The sequence below is a fragment of the Ochotona princeps genome, chromosome 6, assembly GCF_030435755.1.
Source record: "Ochotona princeps isolate mOchPri1 chromosome 6, mOchPri1.hap1, whole genome shotgun sequence".
NCBI classification, from domain to species: Eukaryota; Metazoa; Chordata; class Mammalia; order Lagomorpha; family Ochotonidae; genus Ochotona; species Ochotona princeps.
Genome location: NC_080837.1, coordinates 6,320,968 through 6,333,757, shown reverse-complemented (window position 1 = coordinate 6,333,757; position 12,790 = coordinate 6,320,968). Strand labels below are relative to the sequence as shown.

The window sequence follows — 12,790 nt, the reverse complement described above, 5'->3', positions numbered from 1 at the left end:
ACTCCAATGCACTGCCACATCCTCCATGTGCACCTGGATATGCTGTCCACTGCTCTGTCTAAGCCACTGAGGAGGCCCAAATCTGACACATGCACGCCGTGGTCAGACCATGGAACCTGCACTTCTCTTCATGGTTGGGATTCTGAGTCCAGCAGTTCAGTTGGGGGTACCCCAAAGAAACCTCGTCTGAGGTGATCCCAGACCTGATTCTTGTGTGTGCTTGCCAGTACAGGGTTCAGCACAGTTTGTTGCTCCAATCAGCTTATGCATTTCTGGTGGTTGCAATTGCTGATTCATTTCTGTCTCCAGCCCTGTCTTCTACACAACCAATGGGTGTTGTAGCCTAGCCCAATTCTGTCCACCACACATCCGGCCCTCACATACACCAGTGGGAGCTGCAGCCTAGTCAGAGCGACCGGCAATAAGCCCCATCAGGCCCGCCCCCTGCCCTGGTTCCTGTGCTTGCCAGTATGTACAGCAGACTGGTTCAGTCTGTCCCACAGCTCATTCAGCTCTCATACGTGTCAATGGACACTGAACCTCGTTCAACCCAACCAGCCCCATTATCCAGCCCACACATGTGCTGGCAGGTGCCACTCTCTGTCTAGCTATGCTTGCCCCAGTCCAGGTTCTCATGCTCAGCAGTGGGAGTAGCAACCCAAGAGGGAGGTGTCGGGTGTCTCTCTCTCCCTCCTCTTTCGAGAGGCACCCCACCTCCCGGCTCTTCGGAGGTGCTTTCCCCTTCCTCTTCCTTCCCTGCTCATCTGGTCCCTTCACAAATAAACTTATCTGTTTGCAACAAAAAAAAAAAAAAAAAGAGGGAGGTGTCCACAGTTTCCCTACTGGGCCCACTCCCACTCCCGGATCTTGCACTCTCCAGGTGGTTCTGCAGTTTAACTTGACAGAATCTGCCCCCCACGCCAGCATCTGCTAGCTGATGCTGTGGCAAAGCCCAACCAACCCTCACCCATTCTGACTTCTGCATGCACCAGTAGGAACAGTCAACCCAGCCTGACTTTCCCCTGATTCAGCTCACATGAGGCCAACGTGTGAGTTTTTGTAGTCCTTCCTGGCCTGGTCTGCCCCCATTCTGACTCTCACACTCATGAGTGGGAGTGGTGGTCCAGCAGGGGAGCCCCACGCAGCCCCCCTGCTGGGTTCAGCCCCTCTTCCCCTGGGTCGCACATGTGCTGGTTGAGTGCTGAGTCCTGGTCTGGCATGGCCGCCTCACCTCTGCATTTGCCAATGGGTGCTTTTAGCCTGGCTGGGCCCAGACTGGTTTGAATTCCATCTCACACTAGTGGGGGCTACAGCCTAGCCCAGCCCAGCGTGCTCCCGTCCTGGCCCTCATGTGAACTGGCCTGTGTTTCCTCCTCCAAATGTACTTTTGTGTGGAACTGCAAACATGTCGTGCTACAAAGACTACAGTCCTATCTTGGTTTTTGAGTGTTTTCTCACTAAGTTGGTTACTGAGGGCCAAACTTCTCAACTCAAATTCCTTTTGGTGTCAAAAAATGGTGCGGAGTCACCTGTTTTTTTCTTTTTGAAGATTTATTTTATTTTGATTTGAAAGAGTGATAGGGAGAGGCAGATTTTTCTTAACAGCTCTCCAGATGGCCCACACTGGCCAGGCTGAGCCAGGCTGAAGGCAGGCTCTTGGAGCTCTCTGTGGGCCTCCCTCATGGCGGCAGGCCCCAAGGCAGTTGGGACAGCTTCTACTGCTTTTCCTGGCACATAAGCAGAAGCTGGATTGAAAGTGAAGCCACTAGGATTTGAACCTGAGCTCATGGAATGCTTAGTGCAGGTGGAGGCTTAGCTCACTACACTGCTAAATTTTCATGGCATCTTTTTGTGAGTGTTTGCATGGCCTTTTGGGAATCAGTCATCAGTAGAGGGTTATCTCTGTAGAGGTTACTTCCTTTGATCCCAGGAACCCGCAGGGAAAGTGTTTTTCCATATTCCACCTTCCAAATATTAACTCGTCATCAGCAGGGGTTGGAGTCGGCTTTGTGGATGGCATTTGTTTTACTTATTTTAAACTTCCGTCATTGTATTAACAACTCTGCTTTAGCACATGTGTTTATCTGAGCAGAATAAGAAGAAAGTGTAGCTGATTTGAATTTCAGATGACGCTGATATAATGGCACCATGCACTTGATTATCAGCTCTTTGCTGTCTGTCCAGAGAGGGAAGCAGGGGTATGCAGATAATTGTATCTTTTGTTTGACTTTGGACTGCTTGTCATACACTGGCAGCCCACGTTTTGCACACATTTTACTGGAAGATAAGTTACCTTCATTGCCTTTCTTGTGGGAATGGGAAAGACAGCCTTAAAAACAAAAACAAAAACAAGATGTTTCCCTGTACTGCTCATGAGCAGCACGTGTGGTTGTTGGGAGCCGAGGTCGTGGATTTGGGGAATGGATGTGGCTCCCTGGAGGTGACAGGCAGTCTCCATATGTGGGAATGGCTGCAGCACCCCGGGAGTTCCAGGTTTATGTTCTGCATTCTATGGAGGCATTTGCCTTTATGCCTTTAAATTACTCACTTCCACTAAAGTGATTGGATTGCCTTTATTAAGATGTGAAAAATGAAGTGAATGAAACAACAGCCACTACATTAAAAAGAAAAAAATCGGGCCCAGTGTGGTAGCCTAGTGGTTCAAGTCCTCATCTTGCACGCCCAGGATCTCTTATGGGTATTGGTTATAATCCCAGTGACCCCGCTTTCCATCCAGCTCCCTGCGAAAGCAGTCGAGGTCGGCCCAAAACCTTGGGACCCTGCACCTGAGTGGGAGAGGAAGAAGCAGCTTCTGGCTTCTGACTTTGAATCAGCTTGGCTCTGATGTTGCAGGCACTTGGGGAGTGAATCAGTGGACGGAAGATCTTCCTCTCTGTCTCTCCTCCTCTCTGTATATCTGCTTTTCCAATAAATAAAAAATAAATAAATCTTTAAAGAAAAAAAAATGCCACCAAACTGCGGAAGACTTTCCTCCACCCTTGGGCGCACAGCAGTGCCGTGCTATAGGAGCTCATGTCTCAAATCTTTGAGCCTCATGGTTTCACTGAATCAGAGGCTGCAAGCAGGGCGCACCTGGCCCTGGGCCACCTCAGCCATGAAGCTCACTCCAGAAGGGTGCTGTCTCTTGAACCTCAGTGGGCCAAGGTACCTTTTGGCCCTGCCTTGTCTGAAATGGGAATTGAGGGTCAGGGAGAAGCAGGTTGTGCCATGCTGCCGGAGGGAGAGGGGCAGAAGACATGATGTGAGGGGCTTCTCAGAAGAAAGGCAAATGTGCCCAAGACACAATGTCTGCTAAACTTTGCCTAAGGTTTTGAAGGTGGAGATGGTCGAAGGAAGGGGTTTTCTGCTTGTGCTGTCCTTGGCATACTGCAAAGGTGTCCTGAGTAAAAGTGCCTTGGTTGCTGACCTATATGCTGAGGTCAGCCTCCTCTGCAGCCCACCCTCCCTTCTCTACTGCCCGTTGAGCCTGGGAGTGGGGTGGGGTCACTCATGAGTGCAGGAACAGAAGACAGAGGAAGAAAATTGTCCATCGTCTCCCGTGGCCCTATTGCCTGCCCAGCTTCTCTTTCTACCCTGAATTCTCAGGTATTCTCAGGATGCTGAGGTATCTTTGGCACGGGAGTGGGGTGCAATTTGAAACCTTGGAGAAGAGGAGATTGCCCCAGTGAGGAACAACAACCAGAACAAGGTTTACAGTCCTCACTGCCAGGTGGTAGTTCTTGGATGCCTGCCTTGTGCTGGGCACTGTGTGGCCCCTCAGGGACTCAGACGGGGTGGATTGACATTGTTTTTGCCTGTGTCTGAACTGGCTGACAAATTCCATGCAGCTAGTTGAGTAACTAGTTATTTGATTAAAGTTACGACAAAGACCTCAAGGGAAATGTTAGGTATATAAGACTATTTAGGAGTTAATTTTGCTGTAAAAGCTCAAAATCTTGTTTTGCTTAAGGGAACAAACTTTAGGGGCACAAAGGAATGAAGTCCAAAGGTCCAAAGGTGACACAGCTGGAGAGGGAGGAGGAGGGACTTCAAGGGCGAGTGTGTGCTTGTCCAAGTGGAGTGCCGTGGGATAGGAGGTTGTGGCTGAGGCTGGCTTACGGCATGTGATGATTAAGAAGGAACTAGGAAAGTTTGAGGACCATGAGAGCCAAATCCAAGTCACAGGCTTAAAAGTGAGTGAATGGTGAGGCCCTGAGTGTCCAAAGACCTCTTACACTCATGTTTTGGCCAATGAACCTGAAGTTCCTTGTGATGTGCCCGTATTTGCCTTGCGTCCCCAGCTAGATTGGCAGCTCCCTAGAATTGATGACAAGCTCCGTGAGGGCTGGGTCAGCACACAGCCATCAGTGGCCAACTGCAGGTAGAAGACTTCGCGTTGGGTCCTGGCCCAACCCTACAGAAGCCTGGTGACCTAGGCGTGATCATCTGTTTCCTCATCTATAAAATGGTGGTTCTCCTAACTCCCCTGTAGAGCAGGTGCCGCACCTGGCCTTGGGGATGAAAGATGAGTCAGCAAATGGTAGTACATGATGCTTCACTTGAAAAGTCCGGTGTTAATCAGTTTTTGGTTTGTTTTAGGTTTGTTCCTTATATTGGAATTGTGACAATCCTCATGAATGACTATCCTAAATTTAAGGTAAGAATGTGTCCTATAAGTTGCATTAAAAATGTGATCCTTTGCTGAATTGGATCACATTAAATAGGTTGATATTTTAAGATTAAATGGTTTAAAAAATGAAAATAATGTGGGATAATTCAAGAATGTGCTTGGTCAGAAAGGCCAGTTTCCTAGCTCTGGAGACATGAGCTTGTATACGTGGCTCTGACGTGCAGCTGTGTTTGTTTTCTAGTATGCAGTTCTCTTTTTGCTGGGATTGTTCGTGCTGGTCCATCGGGAGTAAGAAGCCTGCCTCACTGCCCCTGGAACAATGCCGTACTTTCTGTTACCGAGCGTTTGGAGTAGCTTCTGGTCTGTGATTGGTGGAGTGGAGAACACACGTGTTGGCACTTCCTGTAGCACTGGTTTGCATTAGTTCATGTTTCCACGCCAGAGCACGTATGGGCGGGTGTGTGTGCATCCCAGGGTGCACTCGAGGGGACTTTCAGTCACAGAATTTCCTATGTTGTCATTGTCACACTTTCGCATTTTTGTACATCAGTGAATTTTTTATATTAAAAGGTTGAGCCAAAGCCCCCAGTGTTTGTATTTGAAGCCAAGCTTCACTTCTGAAGTGCCTACAGAGCTATGTAAACAAAAGTGCAGCTGTGCGCACGCACGCAGCCGTCCTTCCTCCACAGCAGGGGAGCGGCGTCTGCTGAGGAGGCCGTCAGTCTTAACTTTTCAGAATTTTAAATAAAAGACTTTGCACATTGAACCCCTTATCCCTCCAGTGTGTTTATCGGCAGAGCCTGTAAACATCACCTTCCTCAACTGGTTCCTGGGAGCCGTCGGGATGTCAGGCTTTGGTGTGAAGTGTCTTTTGGTTATATAAGGCCGGTGCTCGGATAGGAGCAAGTGCTTGTTTGTGCTTCTTGGTTTGTTTGGATTTTGTTTTTGTAAAATCAAAGTAGCTGTTGACGTTCTTAGGAAATCTCTTAGTCATAAAAGCAGGTCTTCACTAGGGCGTGACTCAGATGTGTATGAGCCCAGATAGTGTTGCTAAGAGGTTCAGAAAGCCTCACTCGACTGTAAAAACTCACCACTCTTTCTGCACTTCTGAGACACCCTCACTCAGCCCTTCCCGCTCTTCCTGCGTGATAGCAGGGGGCGGGGTGCTGGAGTACAGGCCTTCACTCCTGGCCTCTCCACTCGCCTGAAGCTGTTGCCTCAAAGCAGCCTTACAGAGGGCAGAGTGGAGAGAAGGGCCTGCAAAGCGCGGCCCGTATGCGGGCAGTCAAGAAAAGAGTAGTGTGTAGGGGAAATACAACATACATACACCTGGTTCTGTCTGTCCTCTGAAGGCTTTGGGAGGGTCTCAGAGCAAGCAAGCTCTCACTGCTGGGCTCTGTGAACAGTCCCTGGTGTTTGTTCAACCATGCTATAGTGTTTCTGGAGTGAGAACAGGGCCCGATGGTCCTCAGTGGCCCTCCCACCCCTGGAGTGCCACCCTCCATCTATTAATGAAGCTTTAGCCTTCACAGCTTGGATATGGGCTCTTTTTTTTTTATTATTGAGTATATTGTATTATGTTATTATGTGATACAGTTTCGTTGGAACTGGGAATCACCCCACCCCTCCCCCGCCCTCCCCCCTGGATATGGGCTCTTAATGATCTTACTGGAATAGGAAACTTGGCAAATTCCTGCAAGCAAATGCTTTTGAACCTGTCTGTGAGGTTTATGTGTACTTAAACTTTCTCATGAGCCAAAGGGAGTTCTGAAACAACCCCCATGCAGAATGACGGAAAGTCTGTTGACATTCTACTTGGGCAATCTCCACCTGTCATGCCAGCATCCCATGTGGACGCAGGTTTGAATCATGGCTGCTCAACTTTTGGTCCAGCTTCCTGCTGGTGTGGCTGGAAAAGTGGCAGAGGATGGTCCAAGTGCTTGGGCCCTTTTAACTCACATCAAAGACCTGTATGAAACTTCTGGCTCTTGGCTTCAGCTTTGCTCAACCCTGGTCATTGTGGCCATTCAGGAGGTTGGATGGAGGATCTTTTTGTGTCTCTCTCTGTGACTCTGCCTTTTAAATAAAATAAGTTAAAAAAAATTTTAGGTGCTGGGGAGAAAATCTGAACCTACCTCAGTTTTTTCCTTCTCACCTGTAGAGATTAGGTTGAGTGATGGCCCAGCCAGACCAGTGTGTAGGCTGTGTGTGTGCCAGCCTTTCCTGGACTGCTGTGGGAGAGAAGCAGCGTGCCTTGCTGGCTGGGGGTGGGACCCCAGGGTTGTCTGCAGTCCTACCTCACCCCAGCATAAACGTCCCTCTGCTTGTGTTTTGTCTGTCCAGATATCTCCTCCTTACATTTCAGGAAAACATTCATACTTTCTTCACTTGCACATTTTCATACCCAGGATTGTAAAAGTATTCTTTTACTTCCTTTGGTAGACACTATTTGCAAGCCTTTCTCTGAAAAAATAAGTTAAAATAGTTGAATCATTCCATTAGGCAAAAAGAAAGTTGCTGTGGAGAAGGTATTATGTCCCCAGTTGTTTGGTTGGTTTATTTGCGAGGGACACAGACACAAAGGAGTGAAGAGAAAGCTCCCATCTGCTGGTGTGCTCCCCAAATGCCTTCAATGACCAGGGCTGGGCTGGCTGAATTCAGGAGCCAGGAACTCAATCCAGGTCTCATGTGGGTGTCAGGGGACCTGATACTTGAGCCATAACCTCTGCTCCCAGGATGCACATTAGCCTGTAGCCGGAATCAAGAGCTGGAGCTGGGAGTTGAGCCAAGGTACTCCTGCTAGGCCTAATGTCTGCTCTGTTCCCATTTTGCCTATGGTCTAATTTTTTTTAATAAACATGAGAGTTAAAACTGGCTGATTTCATTGAATGTAATGATTTTTTATAAAAAGGTTTATTTTAATTTGAAAGGCAGCATTACAGAGAGGAGAAATAAAGAGCTCTTCCATCTGCCGGTTCACATTAACTGCCTGCTAATGTGCCAAAGAAAGCAGCAAAAGATGACCAAAGTACTTGGACCCTTGCCACTCATATGGAAGCTCTGGATAAAGTTCTGGCTTCCAACATCTATGTGGCTCAGCCTCAAATGATGTAACCATTTGGGGAATGAACCAGTGAATAAAAACTGTTAGAGTTGTAAGTTAAGCCAGTGCCTGTGATGATGGAATCCCACATGGGTGCCAATTTGAGTACTAGCTGTTCCACTTCCAATCCAGCTCCCTGCTAATGTGCCTGGAAAATAGCAGAAGATGTCTCGAGTGCTTGGGTTCATGTACCCATGTGGGAGACCTGGAAGAAAGTCCTGACTTCATCCTGGTTATTGCGGTCATTTTGGGAACAGGATCAATGGATTGAAGCTCTCTTTCTCTATATAGTTCCCTCTGTAACTCTTTCCTTTCAAATAAGCTTTTTTTTTTTCTTTTTAAAGATTTTATTTATTTTTTATTGGAAAGTCAGTTTTACAGAGAGGAAGAGAGACAGATCTTCCGTCCGCTGATTCACTCACTCCCCAAGTGGCCCCAATGCCTGGAGCTGAGCCAATCTGAAGTCAGGAATCAGGAGCTTTTTCCAAGTCTCCCACGTTGGTGCAGGGTCCCAAGACTTTGGGCCGTCCTCCACTGCTTTCCCAGGCCACAAGCAGGGAGCTGGATGGGAAGTAAAGCAGCCAGGACATGAATCGTTGCCCATATGGGTTCCCAGCAAGTGCAAGGGCAAGAATTTAGACATTAGGCCATCATGCTGGGACCTCAAATAAATCTTCAAAAACTAAACAAACAAAAATCAACTTTTTCTGTCATTCTGCCTTTCAGATAAATTAAAAAAAAAAAAAAAAAAGATATGGGTAAGCAAGTACGACATTAGCAGGCCCAGCTATGGTGAGTGTGAGAATTTGGTAATGGGATTGTCTCTTGGCTGTTACTCATCTCCCATAACTCTAGCTAGTTTCTTATGTCCTTTCTAAGCTTACACCCTTAGCTCTGCTCCTGTCTCTGTTCCCACTGGATACTTACCCATGATTGTTCGTGTTCAAGATCAGTGTTTCTTGTTATCTTCCTCTCCAAATTTCACATTTTCTATGAAGGAATATTTCACATGCAGTTTTTGTTTTCCTAGCATGGCTAATTGTTTTACTTTTTAAAACGTATTTATTAGAGAGATCAGGTTCCCCGGAATGGCCAGGGGCTGGGCCCTGCCACAGCTGGGAGCCAGGAACTCAATACAGGGCTTCCCTGTACCTGGCAGGGACCCAGCTCCTCAAGCCATCACCTGCTACCTCCCACAGTACACATTAACAGGAAACTGAATTGGGAGCACAGCCGATACTGGAACAGTTCATTATGGGACACAGGTGCCCCACCTGTCGTTTGAACCACTAGGTCTCTTTTGTTCAGTCTGACATTTACTCTTGTTTCTCCACTCCTTACCATCTCCTAAATCCAGAAGTATGTTCCTGTAGCGTGCCAGTTCTGTGCCTGTTAGCTTAACTGCCAACTGTTAACTAGTTTTAATAGTACATTTTACTTTTCGAAGGATCTCTTTTTCAAAGTTTATTTATTTTTTATTTTTGAAAGGCAGACTGACAGAGATCGTAAAAGGACTTTCATCTGCTGATTCACTCCCTAAGTGACTGCAACAGTCAGGGCTGGGTCAGACCGAAGCCAAGAGCCTGGAACTCCATTTGAGTCTCCCACGTGGGTGGCAGAGGGACCTAAGGACTTGGGCGATCTTCCACTGCCTTTCCAGGCACACTAGCAGGGCACTTTATCAGCAGCAGCAAATCTGACCAGCATTATGACATAGGGTCCTGCATGGCAGTGGCAGCTGTTACCCCTCTGTGCCCAGGTTTCTTGTTCAGACCCTCAGTTTTGCATCCGCCCTTCCTTCCATACTGTAAGCTCCTCCAGGGCAGAAGCTCCTACTACTGTTTCCCTGGAGGCATGAAGCACCGTGGATGAATGTTCGTGATCACACCAGCTTAGGTTCCCGTTGTTGTTGAGCTGTTATCCTGGGGCAGAGCAGTGAATCATTAGGGTGATTTGTGCTTTCCTGTTGTGTAGTAAGTGCATTCTCTTAGGCGTACCAAATTTGAATCGGAAAACTGTCTCTTCCTTGGTTTCATTTGAGCTACAAGGTAGCAGGTGCTCGTTGCAGGTTCCAGGCTTTTGAATGTTAATCGTGTTGTCTTCTTTGTGTCTGTGTTCCTGGACTCTGTCCTGTCTTGTTGGGAAAGTACTAACATGTGTCACTTTCCTTAGGGAGTGGCAGGCTTTTTGGCATTGGCTTTCCTGTGTACTTTTCTTGGTATTTGCCTAAGTATATAGTTGCCTAAGTATTGGGTCTGGTCAGCTACCCCCACGGAACATGGTGGTGGTATGGGGGAGCATTTTAGCATCTGTGGGCACTTTCCCCTGGGACCTGGTCAGAGATGATCCAGCCAAATCTAGCTGGTGCTCATTCAAGCCACAGTGGCTCGTTCTGGCTGTTTCCTGGCCATGTGTGTCTTCTTCACTCCTCTCCCTTGCTAGAATAGTCAGTAATACCAGGTAAGTTTTAATAATTGAAACAACAAATGTGAGACCTCACACACAGCTGTGGTGGGTCTAGATGTAGAAACAATGGCTGTGTAACCAAGAAGTGGTGGAAGCTAGAACATGCAGGGCTTAGCAAACAATGCTAAAAACTTTATCTAAGTATGGTCTGGGTGCTCGGGTTTTCCCAGCCACAGCTCTCCCGAGACCCCAGGTGGTGCCAGGCAGTGGTGTTACTGCTCAGATGTGACGGTCACTCCACCTGCTGAAAGCATGCTCATCACTCAGCAGGCATTCCTCGCGCATCTACCCTGTACATGTGTTGCTGTGGCTGCAAAGACAAGTACAGTAAGGTTTCTTCTGCCCTGCCAGGAGTGTGATGCTTCTCTGGGCAGCTTTCCTCCCAGCACTGCCAGTGCAAGTCGGGACACATGGAGGCCCCAGTGAGAGGCCTTGTTGTTGTGGACTGGGCACCCAGTGCAGGCAGTGCTCTGCTCGGGGCTGTGCCTGGCTCTGGCTCCTCCTTGCCAGCACTGCCGCAGTCATTCCATGTGTCCCTCTCCCACCAGCCAGCAAGACAAGACCAGCCTCTGATGCATCCTCGTATATCCCCAAGTCCCTTTCATAAGCGCTTTGCACGCTTTAGACTTATAACTCCCCTTGTTCTATAAAGGTGTATTTGGTGCTGTGCTGTGTGAGCAAACGTGAAATAATGGAATAGTTCAGAGTTTAAGTAAGTGTGGTAGAGGGAAAAGGATGAGGTAAAGCGAGATGGGGACCCCCCCAGAAACCCCACAGCTGATGGCATCTGCACCCAAGATGAGTAGTCCCAGCCATGGGCTCTGCAGCAGCTGAGGTGGGAAGGAAGTAGTCATTGCTGTGCTGTGGGCAATAGAGGGGACCAGAACGTTTCTGGAACCATTGCATCTCTGTGATGCTGTGCAGTGGTGCCCAGGGTGGTCAGCATCATGAGCTAGTGATTTTCATAGAACCATTCCAGGGAGTGTTCCTCAGTTCCCTGGCAACTTCTGCAAAAAGTCATCATTCCTGCGAGCAGTGTTCTTTTAAAACGCATGGCCTCTCAGGAAACAGAAATCTCATACCTGCTCCCTGTTCTGATAGACTCCTCCCCCAGGTCTGTAACCAATCTCCAATCTTTAGTAGCCAGAAACATCCTGTCTTGCTTTCCTGTAAGTTATATTACCATTACTCTCTTCCCATATACTGTTTTGTTGTTATACTGCATTTGACTTTGGCTTTTTTTTGTTTATTTTTGTTGGAAAGGCAAATTCACAGAGGAGACCGAGATCTCCCACTTGCTAGTTCATTCCCCACATGGCCCCAGTAGCTGGGGCTGAGTCAATCTGGAGGCTCTTCTGGGTCTCCCATGCGGGTGCAGGGTCCTAAGGCTTTGAGCCATCACATCGACCCCTTGACTTTCAAAACATACTCATGTATCCCATCCTTGTTTTTACTTACTTTTGGAGTTTCTGGAATGCTGCCTACTCTGAGTTGTGTCTCTATGTCTGTTGCTTTGATTGGCTCATCTGTTCAGCTTGCCAAGTTGGATCCCACAATGAGTTCAGTGTGTGCTTAGAAGCATTTATACTTAAGACTCATGTCTGGTAAGTAAGTCAATCAACTAGCGTCACATCTTGAGCAGATCTCTTAGCCTGACCTCTCACACTGAGCTGCAAAATAGACTGTGGTATCAGATTCTTTTCTCAGAATCAGTCAAGAATTGAGGTGGATGTGCTGGCATTTCAGTTTATCAAACAATCGAGAATGTCATAGACATTTTGCCAGAGCCTACCTGCTACTAGGGAAGTGCCCACTGCCACTCCATGTGGCCCCCCAAATTGGGCTTCAGATTGAAGGCTGGATTTGCTCTTCCCAGGTTCTAGTTAGAAGAGGTGCTTGAAGACTTTGCTGCTTCTGACAAACTTTGACTTTTCTCTAATTTATTAAGCCTTAGAATAACCTGCACTCTACAAGAGAAGCCAGGAGAGTTGAAGGAATTTGCTGAGTCCATGGCCCACACACGGCAGCACTGTATTTGAAGTCCGCTGCCATTCCTGCATCACCACGCTCACCCTGAATCTTGCACGCAATATGCTAGGTTCCCTGTGACCCAGTCCTTGTCACAGCAAAGTTCAGAGACTTACCTGGGGCAAGCCCCGGGGGTGTCAGTTCCTGGGAATTCTTCAGAGGAGTTAGGCTTTCCTTGCTCAGGTTAGTACATCTCCTAGAACTAGTGAGAATCTCTGGCAGATTTCCAAGTATTTTTTATTTATTTGGAAGATAGTCACAGAGAGAGGGAGAAACAGATCTCCCATCTGCTTCTTCACTCTCCAGATAGCTACAACAGCCAGTGCTAGGCCGGGCCAAAGCCAGGAACCTGGGATCAGGGGCTCAAGCACTTGGAACATCTGCCGCTGCTCTCCCAAACATGTTAGCAAGGAGCTGGATCAGAAGTGGAGCGGCTGGGATGTGAACTTGCACTTATGGGATGCTGGCATAGAGGTGGCAGCTTAACCCACAGCTCTGCACCACCAGTCTCAAAAGTCATTACTTCAGTGCTCGGCAGCGTGGCCTAGTGGCTAAGGTCCTCG

General features: G+C 48.0%; 1 protein-coding gene across 1 annotated transcript in view; it reads left to right on the top strand.

Moving 5' to 3' along the window:
- The window catches only part of SEC11A (SEC11 homolog A, signal peptidase complex subunit), a 53,396-nt gene extending 48,000 nt beyond the window's left edge, over positions 1-5,396 (top strand). The window contains exons 5-6 of the mRNA XM_004594604.3: positions 4,600-4,657; positions 4,872-5,396. Of these exons, the coding sequence (XP_004594661.1) occupies positions 4,600-4,657; positions 4,872-4,922 (109 nt within the window). The 3' untranslated portion in view covers positions 4,923-5,396. The remainder of the gene's footprint in view (positions 1-4,599; positions 4,658-4,871) is intronic.
- The last annotated feature ends 7,394 nt before the right edge of the window (positions 5,397-12,790 follow it).